At 40.4% G+C, this 24,389-nt stretch overlaps 4 protein-coding genes across 5 annotated transcripts; 2 read left to right on the forward strand and 2 right to left on the reverse strand.

The window, feature by feature from the left end:
• Positions 1–1,556: 1,556 nt before the first annotated feature.
• On the forward strand, positions 1,557–7,349 carry hnf1a (HNF1 homeobox a). Its single transcript, XM_040028448.1, has 10 exons — positions 1,557–2,134; positions 3,157–3,356; positions 3,455–3,635; positions 3,839–4,041; positions 4,248–4,390; positions 4,472–4,613; positions 4,691–4,879; positions 4,960–5,066; positions 5,146–5,230; positions 7,186–7,349. The coding sequence occupies exons 1-10, from the start codon at positions 1,836–1,838 to the stop codon at positions 7,314–7,316; spliced, it is 1,680 nt and encodes a 559-aa protein (XP_039884382.1). The 5' UTR covers positions 1,557–1,835; the 3' UTR covers positions 7,317–7,349.
• cunh12orf43 (chromosome unknown C12orf43 homolog) lies at positions 7,039–11,013 on the reverse strand. Of its 2 annotated transcripts, none has more exons than XM_040028451.1 (6): positions 10,847–11,013; positions 10,504–10,534; positions 8,829–8,927; positions 8,643–8,726; positions 8,461–8,550; positions 7,039–8,367 (listed from the first exon to the last, which is right to left on the reverse strand). In XM_040028451.1, exons 1-6 carry the CDS (start codon positions 10,974–10,976, stop codon positions 8,019–8,021), a joined length of 783 nt encoding a protein of 260 aa, XP_039884385.1. In that variant the 5' UTR covers positions 10,977–11,013; the 3' UTR covers positions 7,039–8,018. The 2 variants fall into 2 exon arrangements, with proteins under 2 accessions (XP_039884385.1, XP_039884384.1); XM_040028450.1 differs by having other exon boundaries at positions 8,461–8,548; positions 8,635–8,726; positions 10,847–11,012.
• A 1,173-nt stretch (positions 11,014–12,186) lies between these two features.
• unc119.1 (unc-119 homolog 1) lies at positions 12,187–18,096 on the reverse strand. Its single transcript, XM_040028452.1, has 5 exons — positions 17,835–18,096; positions 15,321–15,434; positions 14,660–14,768; positions 14,394–14,566; positions 12,187–14,309 (listed from the first exon to the last, which is right to left on the reverse strand). Exons 1-5 carry the CDS (start codon positions 18,067–18,069, stop codon positions 14,197–14,199), a joined length of 744 nt encoding a protein of 247 aa, XP_039884386.1. The 5' UTR covers positions 18,070–18,096; the 3' UTR covers positions 12,187–14,196.
• pop5 (POP5 homolog, ribonuclease P/MRP subunit) lies at positions 18,040–21,849 on the forward strand. Its single transcript, XM_040028454.1, has 6 exons — positions 18,040–18,141; positions 18,461–18,549; positions 18,626–18,768; positions 19,044–19,193; positions 20,947–21,030; positions 21,287–21,849. The coding sequence occupies exons 2-6, from the start codon at positions 18,530–18,532 to the stop codon at positions 21,394–21,396; spliced, it is 507 nt and encodes a 168-aa protein (XP_039884388.1). The 5' UTR covers positions 18,040–18,141; positions 18,461–18,529; the 3' UTR covers positions 21,397–21,849.
• The last annotated feature ends 2,540 nt before the right edge of the window (positions 21,850–24,389 follow it).

Below are 24,389 nucleotides of genomic sequence, written 5' to 3' on the forward strand. Positions count from 1 at the left end.
TTCATTTCATAATGTGCTAAATATGCAAGCAGCCTGGTTTAGCAGCACCCTGCAGATGTGCAGGGTTGCACTGTTGTGCTAAAATAATCACGATGGCAGCAGTTGATGCTCTAAAAGCTGTAGATTGGTATACATCGTTCAGCATTAGTGGTGCCCTCACAGGTGCTCTTGGTTACCTCATGCCATGTGCAGTCATGTGCTCCCTGTACTGAACTGCACGCTGAAAACACACCAGGTGGTCTCTCTCCTCAGTTTTGAATTTCACAGCCCACAGGAAGGTTTTCCACTTCACTTGAGGCTGTCTTAAAAGCAGTAAGGCCCAGAGAAGGCAGCAGTGTTTCTGGGTCTTGTTTTTAGATGCATGGCAGAGTTGAACTTTTATTTGTGGATGCATGATGACTGTGTTCACTGGCGGTGGTTTTCAGAAGTGTTTCTGAGCCCATGCAGTGATTTTTCACTACATAATTATGTCTATTTTAATCACAGACACTCGACATCAGTTTTTGTCCTTATGCACAAAGAATGCAGAGATTTTTCCCAATTTCACTGAAGAGTTTAAAGTAAGTTGGATTATTACATAGTTAAAACACGGAATAAAACACACGTGGTCTAAACCCCTTCCCATATTTACTTCTACAAGATTCATCACTGGGGTGCTCTTTGGAAATTTTGCTAACTAACATAATTAAATGTAAGACATTAAAACAGGCGTCTGGGGCTTTTTGCATTACACTTGTCCAATTTCTTGTTGCACTTTTCTTAGCTCTTTCTGGGATGTGCTGCTGGAATCAGATTAGAAATAAGCACATGTATTTCAAACAAGGAAAAAAAAGAGAAAATCTTGCTCCTTTTTTTAAAGTTTAATTTGTGAAATAGTCACAAGTAGTCGATGATGTCCAAAGTGTTTAACTTGTGCACATTGATTTTAAAAAAAGGGAGGGGGAAGCACAGTGTTAGAGGTCGACCTTAAAGCACTCTCTCAGTAAATGTGGAAATGTTTTAGGAAACTGATGTGCCAACTTATTCCTTTCTTATTCTTTGTCCTTTCTTGTCTTGAACTCATGTTCAGGACAGAAAACACTCCACCGAGGCCCCTAACATGAAGCAACTTCCTGAAAGTCTAATGTAAAGATAACACAGCAGCGCCCTCTCCTGGCAGAAAAGACAAATCAAACTTTGTTCCTGCTTAGCTGATCTCCTGCTCCTCTGTGTATTATTGACTTATTTATTTCTTTATATTTTACATATGCATTAACAAATAAAATGTATGGAATAAGAAAAAATAAGAATGAAAAATAAGAATGAAAAATAAGAAAGAAAAAAGCCCAAAACTATTTTTCCAAAATGTCCTTTCCGTGTGAGAAAAAGCTATACGTAAAAAGCTCCCAACTTTCCAAGTCATGTTTTCCCCCCACTGTCTTATCAGTTTTCTGCTCTGAGAAGTAGACTGTGGACTCTGCCAGTGCAACACCCCTCATTTTTATTTATTGTTTTTAAGATGAACTTTGGTCCCTGCTGAGGACTGAGGGAGAAGGGACAAAGTTCACAGGGCGCACGTAAGGAGGAGGGGGTGAATAGGAGGAAGGTTAGATTAAAAGAAAATTGACCTTTGAAAGCAAAAACAACAAGTGAAAAGCTAAAACCGGACAGCTCTGGACACATCGGGAGGATTCAGCAAAGGAAAATGAAAGTTTACTTTCTCATGAGCTGAAGAGGGACTGCAGATATAAAATAATGGGGCCTGGCACTGGCTGTGTGGCTGTTGTTTGAGCGTGGTAGTGCACATGAGAGCAGTGTTTGTTTGCGAGGCAGTAGTGAGGTAAGACATAAGACTAATGGAGGTAGAGGAGAGGGCTGAGGCAGCCAAAGCGGGGCCGAGTCGTTTGACGGCCCTGCAGGAGCAGCTGATCTGGGCCCTGCTGGAATCTGGACTGTCCCGGGAGGTTCTGATCCAAGCCATGGGGGAACTGGAACGAAACAGGGCAAGTGCTGGCAACGAGAAGGGAGAAAGGGGGGATGGAGAGAGCTCAGAGGAGGGAGAAATGGATTTCCCGCCACCTATATTCCGAGAACTGGAGAAGCTCCCTCCAGAGGAGGCGTCCAAACTGAGGACTGAAGTCGAGCACCTACTGCAGTAAGTAGATCCTGGCACTTCTCTGGAAGCTTAATGGCAACAGCGACAATCATCCTAATGTCTCGGTAACTGCTATTCTCACTCAGCAGCTTTTCCAGTAGGACCCGGTCGGATAAATTCTGAAAATTGACAACATCCTTGCCACCGCTTCTGATTCTCCTCGTCTTTGTGTTACCTCCCGTGTGTCAAAACCACACACTTGAGAGTCGAAGCAATACTTTACGCATTTACCTGTTAACACCACTATTCCTATTGTCTTCTTACACTCTGTCCCCATGTCTTTACCAAATCCTCCCTCCTTGCCATGCTTCTCTGACTCTCTCTCTGCAGTCTGGCTCTTGGGCGAATATAAAGAGGGTTCCTCCTTTGCTAGTTACTAATTACCCACCCTCATCATTATTCCCTGACCATTTCTTAATAAATAAGCCAAGAGCCTGAGGTGAAGATTAATAGAGCAGAGCTGGTCATGTGAGACTGTGTTTGCGCAACGCATGAGTGATTTTTGTCTGTTCAGTTTTAAGGCCTGATCCTGAAAATATGGAACACAGACATATAAACATTGGACATTCTGTCATAAACATTAAATGTTTAAAAAAGTGGGGAAAAAGCTCGCTCTAAATAGGATTGTTAAAAAAAAAAAAAAAACAACTAATTTTTGCTGATACCTTTACCAAAATGTTTGGAAGCTGTTTGAGACTTTCAAAATAATTTGGTGTGTCTTTAATGACGTTTCCAACTTGATAATTAGGAAGTGTTAAATTAGGCTTCATAAATCTTTTACATGTTTTCCATTCCAGTGATCTGAAAGGGCTGGACTTTGTTCCCCCGTGCTCTCTCTTATCTCTCTTTGTCAACAAACCTCTCTTTGTGTGGTCATATTTTACATCCCTACTGATGTGACAAACTGCCTGGTTAGCACTTCTACATATACTGGTATCTGTTAAGGAAAAGTCCACTAAATAAAAATGCACAAAACTATAAGGTGGGCCATTTTTAAGCTCAGGTGTCTGTCTGTCTGACAGTGAGGATCCCTGGCATGTTGCAAAAATGGTAAAAAGCTACATGCAGCAGCATAACCTACCTCAGCGGGAGGTGGTGGAGTCCACGGGACTCAACCAGTCTCACCTCTCCCAGCACCTCAACAAAGGCACGCCCATGAAGAACCAAAAAAGAGCTTCTCTGTACACCTGGTATGTCAAGAAGCAGTGCGAGATCAGCCAGCGTGAGTACACAAGCCGTACTCCAAGAGTGCAAAAATAAAAGAAAAATGTGAGGTGTTTAAAAACAACAACAAAAACCATGCTAACTTTTTAAATGTAGAATTTACCAATGCCAAACATGGCCTTGCAACTGTGAAGGAGCAAGGGGAGGACACCAAGAAAGGACGGAGGAACAGGTTCAAGTGGGGTCCAGCATCCCTGCAGATCCTCTTCCACGCCTACGAACGACAGAAGAACCCGAGCAAGGAGGAAAGAGAGGGGCTGGTTGAGGAGTGTAACAGGTGAGACAGGGTTTTGATTTTGTGTTCATTTATCTTGTTTTTATAGGGTTGCTGTGACACTTATCCAGACCCAAACTATATGTGAGAAACTTTAACATGATTGATCTAAATTCTTGGCATCTGATCATACATTTCTATAGATTCATAACAATTAACACTTGTAATAAAGATTGTAATAAAGAGAGTCTGATTTCCTCTTTCAGGGCAGAATGCCTCCAGAGGGGCGTGTCTCCCTCCCAGCTTGCTGGCCTCGGCTCCAACCTGGTCACTGAAGTCCGAGTGTACAACTGGTTCGCTAACCGTCGGAAAGAGGAGGCTTTTCGTCACAAACTGGCCCTCGACACGCCTTTCGGCAGTCAGACTGCCTCATCCTCCAACACCAACCTTCCACCCAGTCCCGAACACGGTAATAACCCATCCTCATGTATGGAAATTTGAGAGGGAAATCAGAATGGCTTAGAGACATGACTCTACTGGTTGTGCTGCTGGATGCTCATATTTACCTTTATTCTATTTAGACTTGGAGCAATCGACCAAAGTCAGCTGTGATGTGTGTAAACCACGAACCTTATAAATGTTCTGGGACTGACTGGATGATTGTTGTTTCCCCAGGTGTGAAATACAGCCAGCACATCCCATGCGACACTGTGAGCTCAGCCAGAGGCAGCGGAGGGGAGAGAGTGGGGCGTCTCATGGTGAGTCCAGTCCAACTGGAGCCAAGCCACACACTCCTCGAGACCCATAACCCCAAGCTGGTGAGAGCTCGTGTCCGGATCCCTCGTGGTTCAATATGCTAAATTACCAGCTGCCCTAAACATGCCATCCTCTGGTTTCAGGTGTCCAGCGGTGGGCCACTACCCCCAGTAAGCACTCTAACCTCCCTGCACAGTCTGTCTGCCTCACCTGCATCCTCACAGAGCCTCATCATGGCCTCAGTGCCCAGCGTCATGAGTCTGGGGGAGTCCTCCCTTCTCATTGGTAACATTGGTTCCCTTTATTTCCCATTTTGTAATAAGAGGAAAAATTCTCAGACCAACGTCAATGCTGCTTCACAGGTTTAGCCTCCACGCAACCTCAGACGGTGCCTGTCATAAACAACATGGGAGGCGGTTTCACAACCTTGCAGCCCATCTCATTCCAGCAGCAGCTTCACGCCTCTCCTCAGCCGCCAATACCACAGCAGCTTCAGAGTCACATGGCTGCCAGTCCGTTCATGGCAACCATGGCACAGCTGCCATGTCACAGTAAGACTGCAGTAACATGAAGACTAGAGCTCAACATGTCATCCCCGAGTAAAGATTAATTCATCTGTTTGTCGTTCCAGTGTACAGCAAATCGGATTCGCCCCAGTACCACCCGTCCAGTTTGCTCTCGCAAGCCATGGTCATCGCAGACAGCAGCAGCCTGACCAGCCTCACTGCTGTCAGACAGGTACTGGGACTGACCAGAGCTCAGTCTGTTCAGAGCATCTAGTTTTAAAACCTAAATCATTGATTTTTGTTTCGGGCAGATTCTGACCACAGACCCTGAGGAGCAGGAAGACGCACCTTTACAGGAAGACTCCCTAAACATGCAACCACACTCACCTGCACCAGGTACAAAGATGTAAACAGCATGTAAATGTAGGGACTGATAAAGGGATAGAGATTGATGATATGATGTTGACAGGAAGTTGGATATATTGCAGGAGACCAGAGCTCTTTCTGTCACCTGGATTCACTGACAATCAGGAGAAACGGTCCCACGAGTTAATCAAGGGTTCATATGAAAGGGGTGATGTCGGCAGCGTCTGAGCAAACTGAAAGGGGCGTTTTACAAATCATGACTTCCACAAAAAACGATTCACTGGAATTAAGACTGATTTTACTGCTTTGTGCTATAAATCACCAGATTATCAATTTTCTGCAGCATTCATCTGATCCTTTTAATAACAGTCGTATTTATGTTTATAGATCTTTAATCACCATTTGATACCTTTCTCATTCCCGTCACAATGTGATGCAGTTTGCACTTCATTCGGTGGGTTTAATAAGGCACGGCTTAACACGCTGAACATTTAAAACTTATTCATCCAGCAGAATAAAACATGCTGCGAATAAAAGCATCAGTAAAAATGTGAAACTGAAACTCAAAACATAACCGGCTCCTGACAGTTTGAGTTTTATTCCTTCAGCTGGAGACTGGGTGCCGTTTACAGCTTGAGAGTAAAGACTAAATATAAAAATGGAATTCCACCTTAGTGGAAATTTGATATGAGGTCTTGAAAAAATAAAATTGTTGTAAAATTGTTTAGCGCCGACAGGAATAAAGTTGCATCTAAAAATCTATATTTATATATTCATTATTACTGATGCTCCATGAACTTGTTCATGCATGGAGACCTGCCTGATTCCAGGGATAGTGATGCTATTTTTGGGAGATTTGGTTGGTCAGGTGGTCCAGGTAAGGTTCACAGCATAAGATTAGATTAGATGAAACTTTATTAATCCCTTGGGTGGGTTACTTCAGGAAATTCAGTTTCCAGTAGCACAGCACCGACAGAAGTTGCGTGTTACAGATACAATAATGGGGAATGAGAGTAAGGATATAAGCATAAGTTACCATGGCAAAAAGTGAACCACATGCAGTACAGAACACCCAGAGTTAACCCTGAAGTTATCTGGATAAGCCAAAATCTGGCTTCATAGTACAGGCCTCAGGTGGAAGCAAACCAAGGCCATGAGTATTGGAGGTGGATTCAAGATGTTCTACCGTGCTGTAGACAGGAAGAAAAAATGGATTAGGGGTGATCCTGAAGGAAGATTATGTGAAGAGTGTCAGACAGGCTCACGAGTTTGAAGCTGGAAATCGAAGGGGTGATGCTAATGCTTTGGAGAAGATGGTTTTGACAAAATAACAGGAGGCCAAGTTTGTGTTAAGATTTTCATTGGGAGTGAGCAGGATGGACAAGATTAGACGCTGATTAGATGTTGAAGATGAAGCTGCCAGGGAGGAGGAAAAGACAAAGAGCACAGAGAAGGTTCATGGATGTAGCGAAGGAGGACGTGCAGAGGGTTGGTGTGACAGAGGAGGGTGCTAGAGGTGAGATGGAGGCATCAGAAATCAGAAATCAGAAAGGGTTTATTGCCAGATGTTGAGGAGGTTTACAACATTAGGAAATTGCTGCGGTGCATATGATCTGCTGTAGAAACCCCTAAAAGGAGCAGCTGAGAGGAGACTGTGAAAGCAGACGACTGGTTCAAACACTGCACAAAGCCAAAAGCTGACATTTACCCATTACATGGTGCATAGAGCAAGGCTGGCTACGGCGCATAAGCCAACAGGGTGGTTAGCTAGTCCATCAGAGATGTTTCATTATTTACTTCTTATCATGTGTACATCAATTGACTGATATCAGCAACTCTTTTTTTACCTTCTACACCTTCACAGAAAAGAACCCAAAGATAATAGACTCAGATGTCTTTGTAGCCTGATTCTCTCAAATGTCCCAACACAAACACTGTTTTCAAACAATCTGAAGCCTCTTTTCTTTGCTTTTTTAAATTAACAGTTTCATCCGAGAGCCTCGAGCTGTATCCTTCCTCTCAGGCGACAGAAAGCCATCAATCTCACCTCCTCTCACCGTCTCCGACAGAAATCAGCTCCTACATCCCTGCACAAATGGTTTCCACAGCACAGTAAAAGAGTCTCCTGACTGTCAGCTGGATTCAGGAGTGAATCTAAATATGCCATGTAAGCTTGGGGCCAGTACTACAAAGCAAGTTCAAAATACCCAAAATACTGGCTTCATCCACCCCAAGATCAGCATTCAGAATAAGTAGTCACCCGAAAGCTGTTATGAACTTGATACAAACCAGGGTCTTTCCAATCTAGATCTGACCAATCAGAAACGTGGACAAGCAGTGCAACTAATTTTACAAAGGAAGATAAAACTACAGAAACAGAAATACGAGCAGGTAAGGTCTGCAGTGTAGGTTACCATGAAGATGTACCAAAGTAAGAAGCAGGTCGCCTTCGTAACACTGAAAACCCAGAGTTGCACCTGAGCGATGACACTGTTTGACTCAAACGTCAAACTGTCACTGAAACGAGGACACAGGAAATTCTCTCGACACAGAAAATCAACGGAAGATTAACACTGACGTGTATTTTTTTTATTCAAATATTTGTAAATGTTTTAGAATTTAAACAAAATGTAAACTGATCTGAAACTTGTCATCAGCATGTTACCTGCATTTTTTTAACTCACCTTGAAATGTTTTCACTTTTTTTTTTAACATCATTAATGACAAAGTAAAGACCAATTCCAGCTTTTGAATAAAAATATTTTAAATCTTTGAATTCACCGTGGCAGAAAGTCATTTAAAAAATAAAAAATAAAAATCAGTGCAATGCTTCTTCCTCTGCGTTTTCTTCTTGCCTCTTCTTCTTCTTTTTCCGTTTTACTTTGACTTGCATGTGTTCCTGTTCTGAGTTTGTGAGCTCACCATTACTCTGAGCATCAGGAGTAGAATCTGAGTCCACCTGTTCCCCATCCTCCTGATTCTTCTTCTTCTTCTTCTTCTTCTTAACGCGGCTCTCTTCTCCCTCTGTATCTTTCTTCTTCGTCTTTGTCATTTTTACCGAGCAAGGAGACTCCATCGAAGGGGGTGAGAGCACCAACGAGGGTAACAGATCTTTGACAGACACCGCTGCCTCTTTCAGCCTCATTTCCATCTCATCATCGCTGTCGCTGAAACGGGCAGAGAGAGAAAGAATGTCATACGGAGGGAAATAAAAATGAATCAATAACACAAGGAAGAAAACATTAATAGAGATGAAGAACCTTGAGCTGGGAGCAGGCCGACGCCTTACGGGGGCGGGAGGATCTTCAGCTTTCTTTCCTGGGACGGATGTAGAAAACAGACGAAATCCTAGAAGAAGAAAACTGTCAGGTTTAAAGAGATGAACACAAGTTCCCATAGAAACAAAATCTTCTTAAAAGAGCCAGAAACTTTACCTTCCTCCTCCTCCTCCTCCTCATCATCATCTTTGTTACATTTAGCTGGTTCTAAACAGGATGAAGTTTGAGGCTTTATCTCTGAAATACAACTGACAGGCAAATATAATGGTTAATAAGATAATCTTATGATTATCAATTATTATAAACAAAAGGTTTGTTTTTTTTTGTTTTTTTGTAGTCAGAGTCGTTACCTGTCAAGAAAGCGTCCTAACTTTCTGGCAACATGCGTCTGGAATCCTGGCGTGACCTGGAGCTCGTTGCCATCATGTTCATGGTCAGCGACAACGAGACTGTTATACAAAAAACCTTTATGAAGCTTATTTTATTTCTGACATTGACATAAAAAAACAAACAAAAAACAAAAAACAGATACCTCTGTACTTGCCTACTGAGATAAAGGATCTACAGCCTTTTGCAAAAGTCTCGAGCCTCTGACTCTGAACTCTCTTGGGCAGCTTTTTCTGCCCTTTCTTTCAGTAATCTGCAGGAATATTTCTCCAGGCTTCTTGGAGGACATTTAAAGCTCTTTGGATGTTTCTGCAAGATTCTCTCACACTCTTTCACTAATGTTATGGTCTGGGCTCAGGGGAGGCCAATCTACGACTGATAGTGTCCCATTGTGTGTTTTCTTAATTATGTAAGTTTTACTTCATTGCCAATTTTGACAAGATCCCCAACACCACTGCCCAAAACCCCCAAATCCTCTGTATAGACACTCACTGCTGTACCGCTCTCCTGACCTCCTCCGTACATATTAACAATTATTTGAACAATAAAATTCAAATTTGGATTCTTCCCTCCATCCGATCTGTTGCCAACGATTTTCAGTCCAGTTCTTGTGTAATTTAGCATGGGTTCTTGACAGCCACACTTCCACTGAGACCATTTGTTATAAGGCTTCATGAACAACAGATGGATCAACAGAGGGGCATCACTCAGGTCAGGTCTTTGCTAAACGTTTTCCTGTTTTTAAGGGCATAACTTTCAGATACTGTTCATCTGTTGTAGATATTTTTAGTTCTCCATTTGTTTCATCTACTCGTATTTTTTAAAGACACGCTATGAACCATGCCAAGTTTTTGGCCAATAACTTTTTAGTAATCACTTTGTTGGCGTAAAAATATTATTTTGTGCCTGCCAAACTGTGTTTTCTTGGGGATTTTTCATAGTTTCAACTAAGGAAATGGTAACAAGTAATGTGTTTTTGTGACAGGCTGCTATTAAAGTGCCTAAAGACACAATGTTGTGTTAATCAGTGTTAAGTGGCTCAACAAACAAACAAGGAAAGACAACATTCCTTTGAAAATGATCAGGCACAATGACTGAACTGAAAGTGAGTGAAAAAGTAGCCAATGTCCAAAGAAACACTGAAAGACCTTCTGAAAAGCCAGAAGAACTATTGCTCAAGACTACTTTAAACAATTCTAAGCAAAATGTAAAGAAATCAGGGTTGGTTCGAGTTAAAAACATTAACTTGAACCAACAAATTATTATTGCGCAATGCGAGATTAATTTGCAGAACAGATGGATAGTCATAGCTTACAAAAACTAATTTTAAGTACATCTGTTTTTTTGTTTTTTTTCACATTAATTGAATCTAATATCATTACAATTTACTGCTCACATTGGAAAGACACAAAGTTCACATACAGAGCTTTTGTGCGTGAAACAACAACAGCGTGTTACATCTTTGTGGGTCAAACAACCAAATCTGGAAATACTCTAAACCTTCCATACATTTTCCCTCCTGTGCAATAGTGAAAGGAACAACAATGTATTCTGTTGGAAAATTGAAGCAGTTTTCACACTTGGACGGATATTTAACACTAAAAGAAGCAAATGGATATTTTAAAAGGTAACACTTACCGCTTTGACTCTTTCACACTGGCATCCGCATCTTAAAACACAGAGAGTTAGTGTCTTTAACACAGCTACACTGCAGCTGATGCAGCTGATTAAACCCGCGCACTGTGTTGATTTAGCAAGCTCAGGGGCTAGCCAAAGCTGCGCTATGCTCTTAGAGTCTTACCGTAATGTTTATTTGTAACCAATTAAATAAATTTCATTAGAAAATGTTACTGGCCGACAGCTCTTTATGCATGCACTATAAATATTGTGGAAACTTCTCCGGGGTACCTGTTGGGAACGACTAGCGGTGCACGTATGCTAGCTTGGCCCCTCGGTTCAAACAGAGGAGGCAAACACTAACCTTTGCTTTTGACAGCCTTCGTCTCCCAAACCGCCTCCTGACATCTTTTAAGCACTTCGTCGTCACTGCTGCTGGAGTCGTCCGAAACCCCAACCATCTTTTTAGCGGGGGCCGCCATGATGAAACACATGTGCAGCTACTAGTGTTGTGTTTTCAGCAGAGGATTCTGGGTAATGTATTTTGTTACCCAGGTGAGAAAAAAAAACCCCCAAAGCGTTCTCAGACTCATCACTACTTTCATTCCGTTTTAAGAAACGGTGGTAAATCAGGGTTAAATATTATTTTCAAATTACTTTTCAAATGGAAATCAGAGTTACATTTCTGGGTCCTGTTTTCTTCCTTTTTCCTAGAGTCACTATCAAAACTATTCAGTGGGTCATGGCATGTTTGGGGTTTTATGAGGTGTGTTTATTTTTGTCTCAATATTTGGGAATTCTGTGCAGACCCACATTAAGTAGGACACATGGTCACTCTAACTTGGACAGGTCTCACAAGCACATCACCTTGTATGCATTTTGTTCAGCAAACTTACAATGTGATATTCAAGTTTCAAGGTGGAAAAACAACATCCCTTATAACTCATTTATATTGAGACTAAGAGAGAGACTAGTCTTGGCACACCTCAGAACAAATGTGGAAACATCACTTTACCCTGCAGGTTGCATAGAACTTAATCATGTATCATGTAGTGGATAAATCGACAACATGATACAGAGTTTACTGCAATTTAGACAAAGCTGCTCCTTTAATTTCTCAAGTGCAATTAACACGACTCAGAAAGAGAAGCTCCAGGAAATGTCAGTAAGCATATCCACCATCAGTAATCTAGCATGGATTAGTGACAATCTGACAAGAGAGGTTGTGATATGTGAGACTGGGCAGTGCTGTGTCTGATTTGGTGATGTGCAGTATAGGAGCTCCACAGAGGACTTTGTCATTGCTCATATTTCAGACTTTCAGTACAACCCTGTGATGCCATCTACAAAGACTGTGCAGTGTTTAGCTCTAGTAGTGATGGCAGCAGGGGGGGGAGTAGTACAGAGCACTACTTGATGATTTCATAGAGTGATCTGGAAGGAAATGTCTCCTGAATGTGAATAAAACCAGAGAGATGGTGATGGGCTTAGCATCTGCCCTACCGGAGCACGGGCACTTTCTCTAACAGACTGATTCAGCTCTACTGCCAAGAGGACAGAAACAGTTAAACTTTCCCACCACATGTTATGATCTCTTGTAACACAATACATCTGCCTGGCACAGAGACATCTGTCAGATATTATTAAAATATTAATTTTAAAGAATTTCCAAAACATAGGATAAATAAAGTACTTTCCATCTCATTCATTCACCCATTTTTTTTTTTATTTATTTACAACAAATTGGATAAGATGAACATTAGCAAAATTAGCCAATATAAAAACTGGTGACCATGCAGCAGGTGACAGAGTCCAACATAGGAAAAAAAGAGAAGGGCACAGTTGACAAAAGGGTGCCTAATGTGATATCCCATTTGTTGTGGGTATTAACGGACTGCATAATATGTTGTCACTGACTCTTCCTCACTGTAATCATCCTGTTTTATAGAAGGTAATGCTACAAGAATACAGAAAAAGAACATCAGGAGGCAATTTTACATCCCTTCAGCTTACTGCCACGAGTGGACAGGAAAAGGAGACTTCTGCAGATTAAAGGTGAAAAAAAACAAAAAAAACAAAACTGGATTCAAGGCACATAGAGTCAATAACAGTACAGTAGGAAGAAGTCCTGATGTGTGTATGCATGACTGAAATGCAAATTAACAAATACACTTTAAACAACCATTTGCAAGGTTTCATTACTATCTCCTGCCTTGCAGGTTTTCATTTCAGTAACATAAATTCAAACAAAACCCAACTATGAAGAGAAATCCACGTTTCACCTGGAAATCACTCTGCAAGTGGAGCCCAATTTCAAACTCTTAACTGCTGACGTTTGAATAAATTACAGACAACTTTTCAGCATAATGCAATTTAGAGCATCACAGTAAGTAAGGTATTCCTTCTAGCAGGACTGGCATCACATGAAATTGTGCACACTGGAAAACTGGTGTAAAATTTGAAAAAGACATGATTCGTATACAGATGGGTTAAAATTTGCACAGTCACCAGTATCATCGGTCAAACAGGTCAATGACTGCATCTACCCCAGTGCCTCATTAAAAATAGATCCAACTACCAAGTTACCTCCCTCTGTACTGTCAAGTTGTGTGCTACTGTGGTATTTCATTAGTAAACTGAGAAGGCAATCTCAAAGGAGAAGAGCGTACTAACAGTTCAACAGGTATACCACATGTTTGGCCAAACGCTGCTAAAGAGTGGGATTCACAGCACTGCTGTGACAAATAAACAAAGGATGAAAGAACTATGCAATTGTACAAAGAAGGCAGAAAAACACTTCTAAACATGGACGGCACATAAAAGAAAAACATTTAAAGTCTAGTAACTAGATCTATCCCAGAGTTTTCATAGAACAAAGACATGGGAAAACTTTTGTTATAACAATCTAACCGATTGTAGCAGAATGAACATCAAACCTGGAATTATTTTTTAAAAAACAAACAAACAAAAACAAAACAGGAAAAGGGAGAAGACCATTTTCGAATTAAGGATAATAAGGATATTCTACCAAAGAAGAAACTGGTCATCTTGTACTTCATAAAACGGACACCAAGCTTAAATATCTGACAAACAGTAGCAACTGCTCTCAACTCACATCTGAGGAAGAATCAAACTCAAACAAATACTAATGCTACATCTATTAAACATTAAAACAAGACCGAAACACCTACATAATGCTCGTTTTTCCATAAAGGAAACACAATTGTCACTTGCAAAAGGTAGTTCAGCTCAAAAATAAACAAACTTATTACATCAGTAATTAAATGAAAAACTAACGTAGTCTACAGACGTTACCACTATAGATGTGTTACTCAAAACTGTCCCTTTCCAGCAGAGACAGCAGGAAATTAAGGCAAAAGTGTTCAAGCAGTTACATTACACATGTATGACAATTCAAAAGGAGAACAGAAAGGTTTCAGTCAGATATAACAGCGAAATACTGAATTAAACATTCTCTCGGACTCCCAGAAACTGAGCTCTGTTCGGTACTGATGAATTGATCCATGATTTCATATGAAGGCAGATATGGTTGGGTTTTTTCCTGCTTCTGTTCCTTTTTTTTAAACTATGGTGCTTTATTCCGATAAAGAGTGAATACTTCTGTCTCTGCCCCCTTTATTGAGGGGCACAATCCAGAAAATCGGTCTCCTGGAAGCTACTGCATCCTTTTTAAACACGCCCCCCCTTCAGGTATTACAGACCACCATTGTAGGCATAGTCTGCTTTGTTGTGCATGATGAGTTTATTATCCACAAAGTAGAAACTGTCTGATCTGGTCTCATAAGGGTGTGCCACCATTTGACGAACTGGAAAAGGAGAAGGGCACACCATCAATTAAGAAATAAAGATATACAGATCTGGTAATATGAACAAAAAGGAGCAGAACTTACTGAGGTCGTCAGGAAGCTGCGGGAACTCGTAAATGTGTTCACATGTGTTGCAGCTGTTAGGAATGCAAAAACCGAAGTCAAAGTCGAAATTCTTCAGAAGGCGTCCCTGAAAGTAATGCCGCTCAATCATACGGAAGCTGTTAATGGGGCGGTCACCCACCGTGAACTCCACTCTGCAGAGAGGGGAAAAGAGACAAATTAAGAAACTAAATAGACACCCGAGGCTGATCGTGATGCAGTCACACCGTTGTAGTCCATTTACTCACGTCGCACCAACCGTGCGGAGTTTTAGGAAGGCTGGTGTAAACTGGTATCTGACAAAACGCCCCGCACTGGTGTCTGGATCGCCACCCTCCTCTTCACTCTCCACGGGTCCTGACACAGAAGACTAATTCAGCCGACTGGCATACATGCTTTACTGTAGTGCTTGAAATATACATAGGGTGTCTCTTTTCAAGTTATGATCATCCATCAAAAGGCTCTGATACAACTGAATGAGCACAGTTTGAGATGGTGGCGTCAAATCAAGGTCAAGGTCAAGGTAACTTTATTTATACCCAAAGGCAAGGTAAATTTGCTTTACAGAAAAATGACAGCATTTAATCGGCATTTAAAGAAACAAACAAAAATCGAAATACATGCAGAGGGTGCGTTACTAGTGAAAAGGGGAAGCAATAGTGCTTAATCGTGAGTCCTTCTTTTTAGACTTCATGTGTTTTGATAGATTTACATTTGAGATAAAAGTAAGGATACCAATACACAGCTGGGCTGCAGCTCTCGTGCTTGGTGACAATTCATCTTTTTAAACAGCTTTAACATGTTTGCATGGATGTATGATCATTTCTGTTATTCATTCAAGTGTGTTCTATATTTTTAAAGGTTTTTAAGCTTGGTAACATGCAGGAAAATTTTGAGTGTATCACTTACCGCTGTTAGGAGGTTTGGCGATTTCAAAGAGCACTGTTCCTGTCTCAAGATCTCTAATTTTAAAACGTGTGAAGTCAATGTTGTAGATATTATCTTCAGGTCTGCAAAGATAGTCTGGAATGTGGAAGGAAAAAAAGCAAGTTAAGCCAAGACAATCAACTTATGCAGTAAACGTGAGGGAGTTTAACCCTCTGCAGTCAAAGTGATCGTGTTTAGTAACACTGATGTTAACTTTTGCCTTGTTCCAGAGTGGGGTAAACAGACTTTTGGAGAAAAAAAATGTAAATAGTTTTTGATGTGTGACAGTTTGAATTGCTGATTGACAAGATTTGGTGAAAATTTTAATGAGAAAAAAAAAAGCACATTCTCATTGCCTAGAATTAAGATTAGTGTTATCACCGTTTGTGAGCTTAGACGTCAACTAGCAAACAACTACTAGAATATAGAGGTCCCTTTATTTAAATTCTTCTGTATTGAGGTTTCTCATTTGATGTCATGTTCACATTTTAAGAGATTTATCCACCTCATTGGATGTGATTACAAGCTATGTTTGCTAAATTGGATGCAAAGAAGGTGCTGCACCAAAAACCTCCTAGTGATTGCTTTGGTTGCTAGCAGACTGCCATAGCTGCCTGACGTTTTTCAAATTTGTCTGCAAACACTTTCAAACTACTAGCAAAGCAGTAGTAAAAGTATGACGGAAATGGAAATGGAGACGATTGGATTTCAAAGTAAAAGCATGTGGCTCTGGAGGCAATTTGGATTGGACTTTTTTCAGTTTTACTACAGCTCAGAGAGAACCCGACCGTTGCTTGCAAGGCCTCAGTGACCAATCTCTTGGTATGTGTGACTGGGGCTTTAGTAATTACTTAATCAGATACTACCACCAACCTCCAGCAACAGATCAGGGAATACCATTTTTCACATCGTGACTGGAGTCTGCATTGTCACCATGATTGTCACACATCCAAAATAGTGAACACGTTAACGACATGTGTTTGCGCAACTGAAAAACCTCAATATAACAACTTTGTGAAAGTCACACAACTGTTTGGAGCACAAAGACTGACCTTTACTTAGAGAACTGAGACAGCACTTAAGGAGCAGTCAGACTTTCAGTATCTGTTTTTCTGGCTCCTGCAAACTGCAGTAATGGTGACTAATGCTATAGAAAAAGGTTCTAGTGTTCAAACAATGGCAGTGAGATAGAGCAGAAGTAATGTCATTGTTGTCTGGGTGAGAAAAAAGCTAAAAAACAACATTAGTCACTAGCTGCAGCTGTAGTCAACTGGGTGTCCGATGACAAACCATGGGATAGGGTTCAAGCAGGTTACTACATGGGTGAAGGTGATGACGGTTAGGGGAGAAAATGAAAGAAGCCAGCAATACAAATGAATTACTCATTAAATAACTGTGTGGGAAGTTGGTCCTTTATATTGATGAACACACAATAGGCACCATAACATTCAGAATTTGTTCCAAATAAGACATGACCTGGGAGAGGAATCCTTATGTTTAGGAAGCCGGTAGTAAGGACTAATGTAAAATATCACAGCATTACAGTGTGTGGAACAACTGCACAGACGAACAAAAAAAAGCACATCAATACATAATTACACAAGTTTGTTCAAAACAACAAACTGCATAAATATAGGAAATGCTCCTCTCAGAGATCGAGTTGTCTCCTTATGTTCTAATGAAGCCTTGTCTTAATTTTCTTTTTTAAAAATCAAGGCAGGAAACCCAAGCTGAATGTATTCAGTAAGATTCTCCTTTTTGTGAAAAGGGAGTACAGCCCGAGAAACGTAAACTTCTACCTACTGCTGTTCAGGTACAGTATCTACATTATATGTAGAATTTAAGATTATTTCATATCGTTTTTACATACTGTACATAAAGCCTAAGTATTGTAATTACACTTCCCACTTTGTTTTTGTTTTCTTAATATGAAATCATCCACTTGTGTATACTTTACACATAATAAACTAAAATCAAAACACAAAGGTTCAACTGATCATTAACTCATTAACAGCCGTGTCAGAACCGAAACTGTGTGCTTTATAATAACTTACTTAATAAACGTGGGTGAGTAGAAGATTCTAAACCTAAAAGTTTAGTCACTACACCTCCAATTGGGAAGAGATGAGAAGAAACACAACAGTACACGTATCTGCCAAACACACTTACTAAAACAAGTTGTTAAGATAATAATAGGCTTTTAGCTGTTTGACCTCCCCAAGCCAGCGTGGGGTGCCCTAAACAATGCTCGCTTTGGGGCTTCAAAGTCCTACTTGCACCCTTGCAAAACCCCCAATGAACCCGTGCTCGCAGAATCACCAAAGTAACACATGTAGTATTTACCTTATGAACACATTTAGAAAACGTACCCTTTGGTCGACTGCTCTCAAACTTCTTTTCTTAACGTTAGCCACAATTAGCATAGTGCGTAGCTAGTTAGGCGATCAAATTTCGCCGCTTTCAGCAATGCGCAACTTTACGTTGCCATAACATTACCTTCCGTAACAGCCCGGAGCCCGAGGACATGGTCCGGGGTGATATCTCTTCCTAGAGCCCGGAGTTCATCCTCTGTGACCACAGGCCACTTCTCCGTTTGGCTGCGCCTCGACTTCAGCTTCTTCAGCATTCCTCCGCCACTCTTTCTGTCCCTGTGGTTGCTCTCCGTGCCGGTGTCTGCGTCCTTCGGGCCCTTGCTGACTGTTTGTAAAGGTTTGTTTCGGGAACCGTTCATTTCGGACAGCGCGGCAACAATGAAATGAGGAGCGGAGCCTATGAATTTGGGAGCGATTTAACAAACTAGGAGGTAATCTCAAGATGGCGTGAAACGTGTTAGGGAGATGGTAACGCGAGGTTGTGATTGGCTAAGATCGATGGAGGTTGCCATAGTTACCCCGGGGGTGTGAATGGTTTAATTTCCGGGTCTTTCCGTTTCCTTATGAGCTGCTTGCGTTGTTTAGCTTTTAACACACAGGAGTGATCTGATTTGACGACCGTTTTATCTTTTCTGAAAGCCACCTATCTACCAGTTCTTCCGCTTTTGAAATATATTACCCTTTAATTTTTTTTGTTCGGATGTGTTGTTGGGCCCATGTAAGTGTCGAATATACATTACATCTTTCCAGCGTGTGGCGCTAGTGCGCTTGTCCGAGTTTTGTTGATGGAAGTTCCGACGGAAGTAGAGTAAAGCAGCGATGGTGCGGCTGAAGTCGAGGTAAAACGTGCCATTCGTATACTGTTTCCTCTAGCGTGTGTGCTCCTAGTTTCTGACGCTACATATTCTACCGCAGGTATTTACTATGCGAAGTCAACGTGTCGGACAGGAGCCAGCTGTTGCTGCTCGACGACCGAGCAATTATGGTGGCAGTGAAGGCAGCGGTAGCCCGCACACATGGGGACTATGGGGCCGCTATGTGTAGCATTAGATTTTGTGGTAAGAAGTTTTAGATACTTTCCAAGGATCAAGCGCCAACACTTGAAAATACCAGTGAAAGTTGTTCAAATAAGCATCAGCACTAAAGTTAATTTTAAAATGTATTTAGCTGTTCGTAATGTTTGCCTGTGGAAGCTGGTCAAGCAAAATTAAACGAAATAATAATAGTCCCAGCCCTTTGGCTTCTGGGGTGACGACATTCTTCTTGACATCGTGCTAATGTTGCTGGAATGTCGTTTGACTTTTAATTTTTTTTGTCTTTTTCCCCCTTTTAGTTAAATATCTGAACGCTCACACTGGAATAGTATTTCTACGTTTTCCCAAAAGGTGTTACAAACTCCTGTGGTCTGCATTGCCTTTCATTACCAGTATTGAAACTCGTGGGCAAAAAATTCCCTGCTTTCTAAACTGTTTGCATGTAGGAGGTAAGAAAAAACTGTAAACTAATATTCCAGAATGAAAAATACATACAGTACTGTGCAAAGGTGTTGAGCCACTCATTGTTTCTTCAAAAAATCTGAAGTAGTTACACTGATTTATTGAAAAGTGTGCAATCATAAATTTAAATACTGCATATAGTGCAAAAACAGAGTTTGTACAATTCAAATGAGTTTGAAAATCAATACAGGGTTTGACCACCTTTATTGTTCAACACAGTCTGAACTATCTGTCATTTCATTAAGTAGTCTTCAGGAATAGTTCTCCAGGCTTCTTCATGCACATCCAAAGCTGTTCTTTGGTTGTTGGCTGCCTATTTTTCCTTTCTTTGTCAAGGTGATCCCACACTGCTTCAATGATGTTGACTGGAGGTCAGTCCATGACTTGTTTTTTTTTTTTGTTTGTTTTTTTAAATCCAGGTATGCTTTTACTGCACCGGCAATGTGTTTGAGATCGTTGATCACGAGGAAGACACTTTCCAGATGGTATTGCATGGTTTATCAAAATCTAATGCTTAATCTCCTCTGTTCAGAAGATCCCTCACACCACAAACCAAGATAGAGACTCCATCATGTTTTACAGATGGCTGTAGACACTCACTGTTGTACCCCTCTCCTAACCTCCTCTGTACTTATTGAAGACAGTTTGGGGGAAAAAAAAATCTACGTTTGATTCATCACTCCATAAGACCTGTTGCCACTGACTTTCAGTTTGTGTGTAAGTTGACAGACTTCTGGTTGTTTCCCTTCCTTAAGAACTGCTTCTTGACAGCCACTCTTCCACTTAGATAATTTCTAATGAGGCAGTGAACAGTAGGTGCATCAGCTGAAGGTTCAGATGCATCTTTCAGATTCTGTGTGAGGTCTTTGCTGGATTTTTTTTTTTTACTATTTTTAAGGACATGACTTTCATATACTGCAGATAGTTAATCTGCTGTAGATAGTCTTTTAGGTGTGCCACTTCCTTTTTTTGTCATCCAGTTCTCAGTTTTTTAACAATGGACTGCAGACCATGCTGAGATATACCTAGTTTCCATCTTACAACTCTTTGGGAATCGTCCTCTTAGTGGAAAAAAAATACTATTTCCCACCCGTCACATTGTGTTATCTTTGGTATTTTTTCATAGATTAAACAGAAGAAGTGGAAGCAAATTATGTACAGTTTAAAACTGGTTCTTTGCTAAGTTAACATTTATGTGTACGCCACTGGTGCATACCTTGAGTTAAGTGCTGTGGTGTGAATGAGACACGGCGGGTCCAGAGATCAGTTTTGAGCCATTTTATTCATTCCAGCTGCAGCTCTCGGCTGTCAGCCATACATGCATCACACCACAAAAACTCACAACAAACCCCAATTCCCCATGTTTTAAACTCGGCGGGCATGATTGCGGATACCATGCAGGTGCATCCGCACGGCCCCGCTTTTTTTTTTTTTTTAAATACTTGAACGAATCATCAGTCAGGGTTAAGAAACAAATAAGCATTGCTCTGAAAATGGTCAGGTAGAAAGACTGAATTCACAATAAATGAAAAAGCAACCAAGAAAAGCCAACAACAAAAAACTTTGAAAGACCTTCAGAAAGCCTGGAAAATTATTGCTCACGACGATTTTAAACAATTATAAGGAGGTCTGGCTCCTTGGAAGGAAAATAGAAAGAAATTAGGGGTTGCTCAAGACTTTTGCACAGAACCATACATTTTAACTACATTTAATTTAAGGTGAGTTTTTTGTTTGTTTCAGGGACAATTAGAACATGTCAGAAGTTTCTGATCCGATACAACACCCAGCAGCTCCATCGAATGCTTCCTAAATGTAAAAGCGAAGGTAAAGAATTGATTTGAACACTAAATTTTGCAGTTTTGGTCAGTGTGTTTCTTAACACTACACTAATATTATCCTCATAAAGTTGTAATGTTCTACATTTCAACTTTCGTCTTAAATCATATAGGATGTGATCAAGCTCTTCAGTTGTAGATCTTGTAGTTCACTGAAGACAACAAACATTTGATCTCGGGACAACAAACACAAAGTGAACAAAGAAAAATGCAATTTGACTGAGTTCTCCTCTTTTCATTTGCAGAAGAAAAACAGCAGGTTCGCAAAGCAATTCTAAGCTGTTCCCTAACAGAAAGCAAGGAAGCATTTGAAGAGGATTCAGAGAGTGAGGAGGAAGAGGAAGAAGAGGAGTGACTTGACCACATGCTGGGGCCTGTGCTCAGGTTCAAGTAGGATGCCTGGTTGTGCTTGTTTTTTGTTGTGACTGAAAGAGAAGTCCGTATGAAGCATTTGAAGAAATAGATTCACAACTGCAAGAATACCTTGCAGCAGGTTCTCAGTGCTTTTGTTACTTTTAACCCCTCCACCTCCTCCTTTAGATAATTCTCTGCACTGGAGGGACGGTTTACATGGATAACTTTGGGTTGCAGAGTGGTCTGATGGACTGTCTTGAGTGTCTTTCATCAGCAAAGTCATGTGTTTGATCACATGATCATAAGTTAGATAGTTAAATAAAACTGCATTTACACAGTGCGACACAGTACTATGCTCTCCTTCTGAAGAGTCAGACATTTAATTTTGTGTGTTTAATTTGTATTGGTTCCTTTTTTTGTCATATTTGTAAATTAAAGCCACGGTTTGAAGATACAGTGTTTGTGATGCTGTTCCATGTACTTCACATGCTCACATAGACCATCTGGGTCATATAGGCAATCAAATACGCACTTTCATAATTTTATTAAGAATATACCATTCATTATATAGAAAGATGTTCTGTAGTACGTATACAAAATTATGGATACAGATACATACAGCAGGCTGTATGTAAATCATGACATCACCCACTGGTTAGTGACGTCCAGAAAGATATACTACAAAAGTTCAACACAATGCTTTGCATTAGCTGGGTTAACAAGACTAAAAACTGCAGTGGAAGAGATCGGGTATCACAATGATGGCTATCAGCTGTCTAGGTTAAGGTGCGTTTTCTGCCTCGGGCTCTGTGCAAACTTAAACAAAAAGGTGCATTCGATGTGTCGTGACGGTGCACAAAATGATCCCTGTGAGCGCCGCCTATTCTAAAAAGAGATGTGGTCAGATGATGATGGGGAAAAAATAGTGATAAAATGTAAAAGAACATGAAAAATACAGTAAAATACAAGACTTGCAAAAACAATGAGCTTAATGCTGCAGAAAATTATTAGGTTTGAAATTTAGTGCACAGAGAGGTAGATTAACCTCCTAGGACCTGGCGTCCACATATGTGGACATCACATTTTGGGTTATTTAGACCAAAATACAAAATTTTGCTCTACAAGGGCCTGATATCCACTTACGAGGACATTATATTGCTACTGTTCTATCGAAATTTTAAACGAATATCCTCGTATGTGGCTCTCATTTTTCTTAGAAACAAAAATTAGGTAAAAAAAAAAAAATCTGGTAATTCGTTGTTTTTACATTCATCAGGTCCCAATCAGCCCAAATATCAAAGAGAAATTAAAATTGCATGTCGGGAAAATCTTGTTAACATTTTATTTGTCATTTGATCCTGAGACGCTCTGCCTGCGTTATTCAGTGAGGTGCACGTTAGCGGAGCTTAAAACTGATGTACTTATATCTGTATAGGTCTAAGGATTTGAAACACATTCGCTCATATATTCAAATGGAGAAGGAGGAGGGTAAAATATTTGAGGACGTGCCATATGAGTGTATCAGTGGATGGTACCAGCTCACAAACGTGAGGAATTTGGCGTAAGGCCCAATTGCTACTTTAACACTTCTCGATCTCATTTGGAAATTCCCTGATTTGGAGGACTGGGAAATCAACTGCAATTACCACATTTTCGGGACGCTCTTTGAGGGAGCTTGGAGAAAATAAATGCCCGGATATCTTTAAATGTAAATACCCCTCGAAAAGTTCTTTGGATATATACCTGAATGGCCTAAAAGAAAACATTAGAAATAATGCACTCACCAGAAACTCCCCGGAGAGCCCAAACAAGTACATGCTGGAAATCCATGGAAATCTATAACTGGAAAAGATACATGTTCTGTAACCACAAGCTGGAGTACACATACTGGGAAATGGGTCAATTATCACCCTCGCCGATTTTTTTTTACAACCATACTGTGTCTAGATATTATTTTGATCACCCCCTACCACACAGTTTTGGTTTTTTTTTTGTTGTTTTTTTTTTCTTTTTTTTGTTTTTTTTGTTTTCTTATTTCGGTCTTGATGTTTTGCTGTTTTTGTTTTTTTCTTATGACTTTTAAATAAATATTTTTGGTTATTCAGGAGATACCTAAGCAAAGTTGCTTTATGTTACTTGAATGCTGTTTTAAACCTTAAAAAATATAATCAAAAAAAAACTGGATATTTTAAATAAAGTTTCATGCCTTGAAAAAAAACCGAGCTGAACTCTGATGGGCTGGTTTAGGCTGCTGTAGCAGCGCAAAACTTAGTGTGCGAGGGCTGGGGCTGAATGCAAACTGTGGACGGAGCATGCTGTTAGGCTAATGCCTTGTAACTGGTAAGTCATTAACCAGTGAACAAGCCTGGGCTAAATATCCAACTCCAAAACTGACCATGACTTATAAAATTAACTTATTGTTTCCTAAATCTTAGTTTCTACATTTATGGTCTTATGAGGTGAGGCCCCCACTTTTACCCCTGTGCAGTATCCAAGCTGCATACTTAGATTTGTAGACAAGGTCTTCCTGTGATCCCATGTACCCATCTGAAAACTAGAAGGGTTTTGTACATTGAAAATCTTAATGCCAAAACTTTGTGGCATTAAACACTTAAACTAAACTTTTCAGACAGGCATTTGGGTAATGTTTTTGGGTTCTGGTTTATTTTACTTGGTTAATGTGTCTTCATTTTAAAATTTAACTTTTTTGGAGAGGGGCAGAAACAAAGGCTATGACTAGTTTGAGGCCCTAGTTAAATTGAGGGTCTGCACCAAGGCCCAGTATAAAGGTAACACCAATTATTTACGCCATCTGGCTAAGCTACTCCAGCTGACTCCATTAAAAAAAGAAGAACCCAAAACAAACAAACTATTTAAAAAACACGAAGTATGAAGAAAACAAAAGTATACTAAACTTATTTTATCACCCCAAATCCAATAAACTAATCCTAATCTGACATGGGCATTATTACTACGTCTCCCATGATCCCTCGC

This window comes from Simochromis diagramma, unplaced genomic scaffold (assembly GCF_900408965.1).
Source record: "Simochromis diagramma unplaced genomic scaffold, fSimDia1.1 OVJJ01000781.1, whole genome shotgun sequence".
Lineage (NCBI taxonomy): Eukaryota > Metazoa > Chordata > Actinopteri > Cichliformes > Cichlidae > Simochromis > Simochromis diagramma.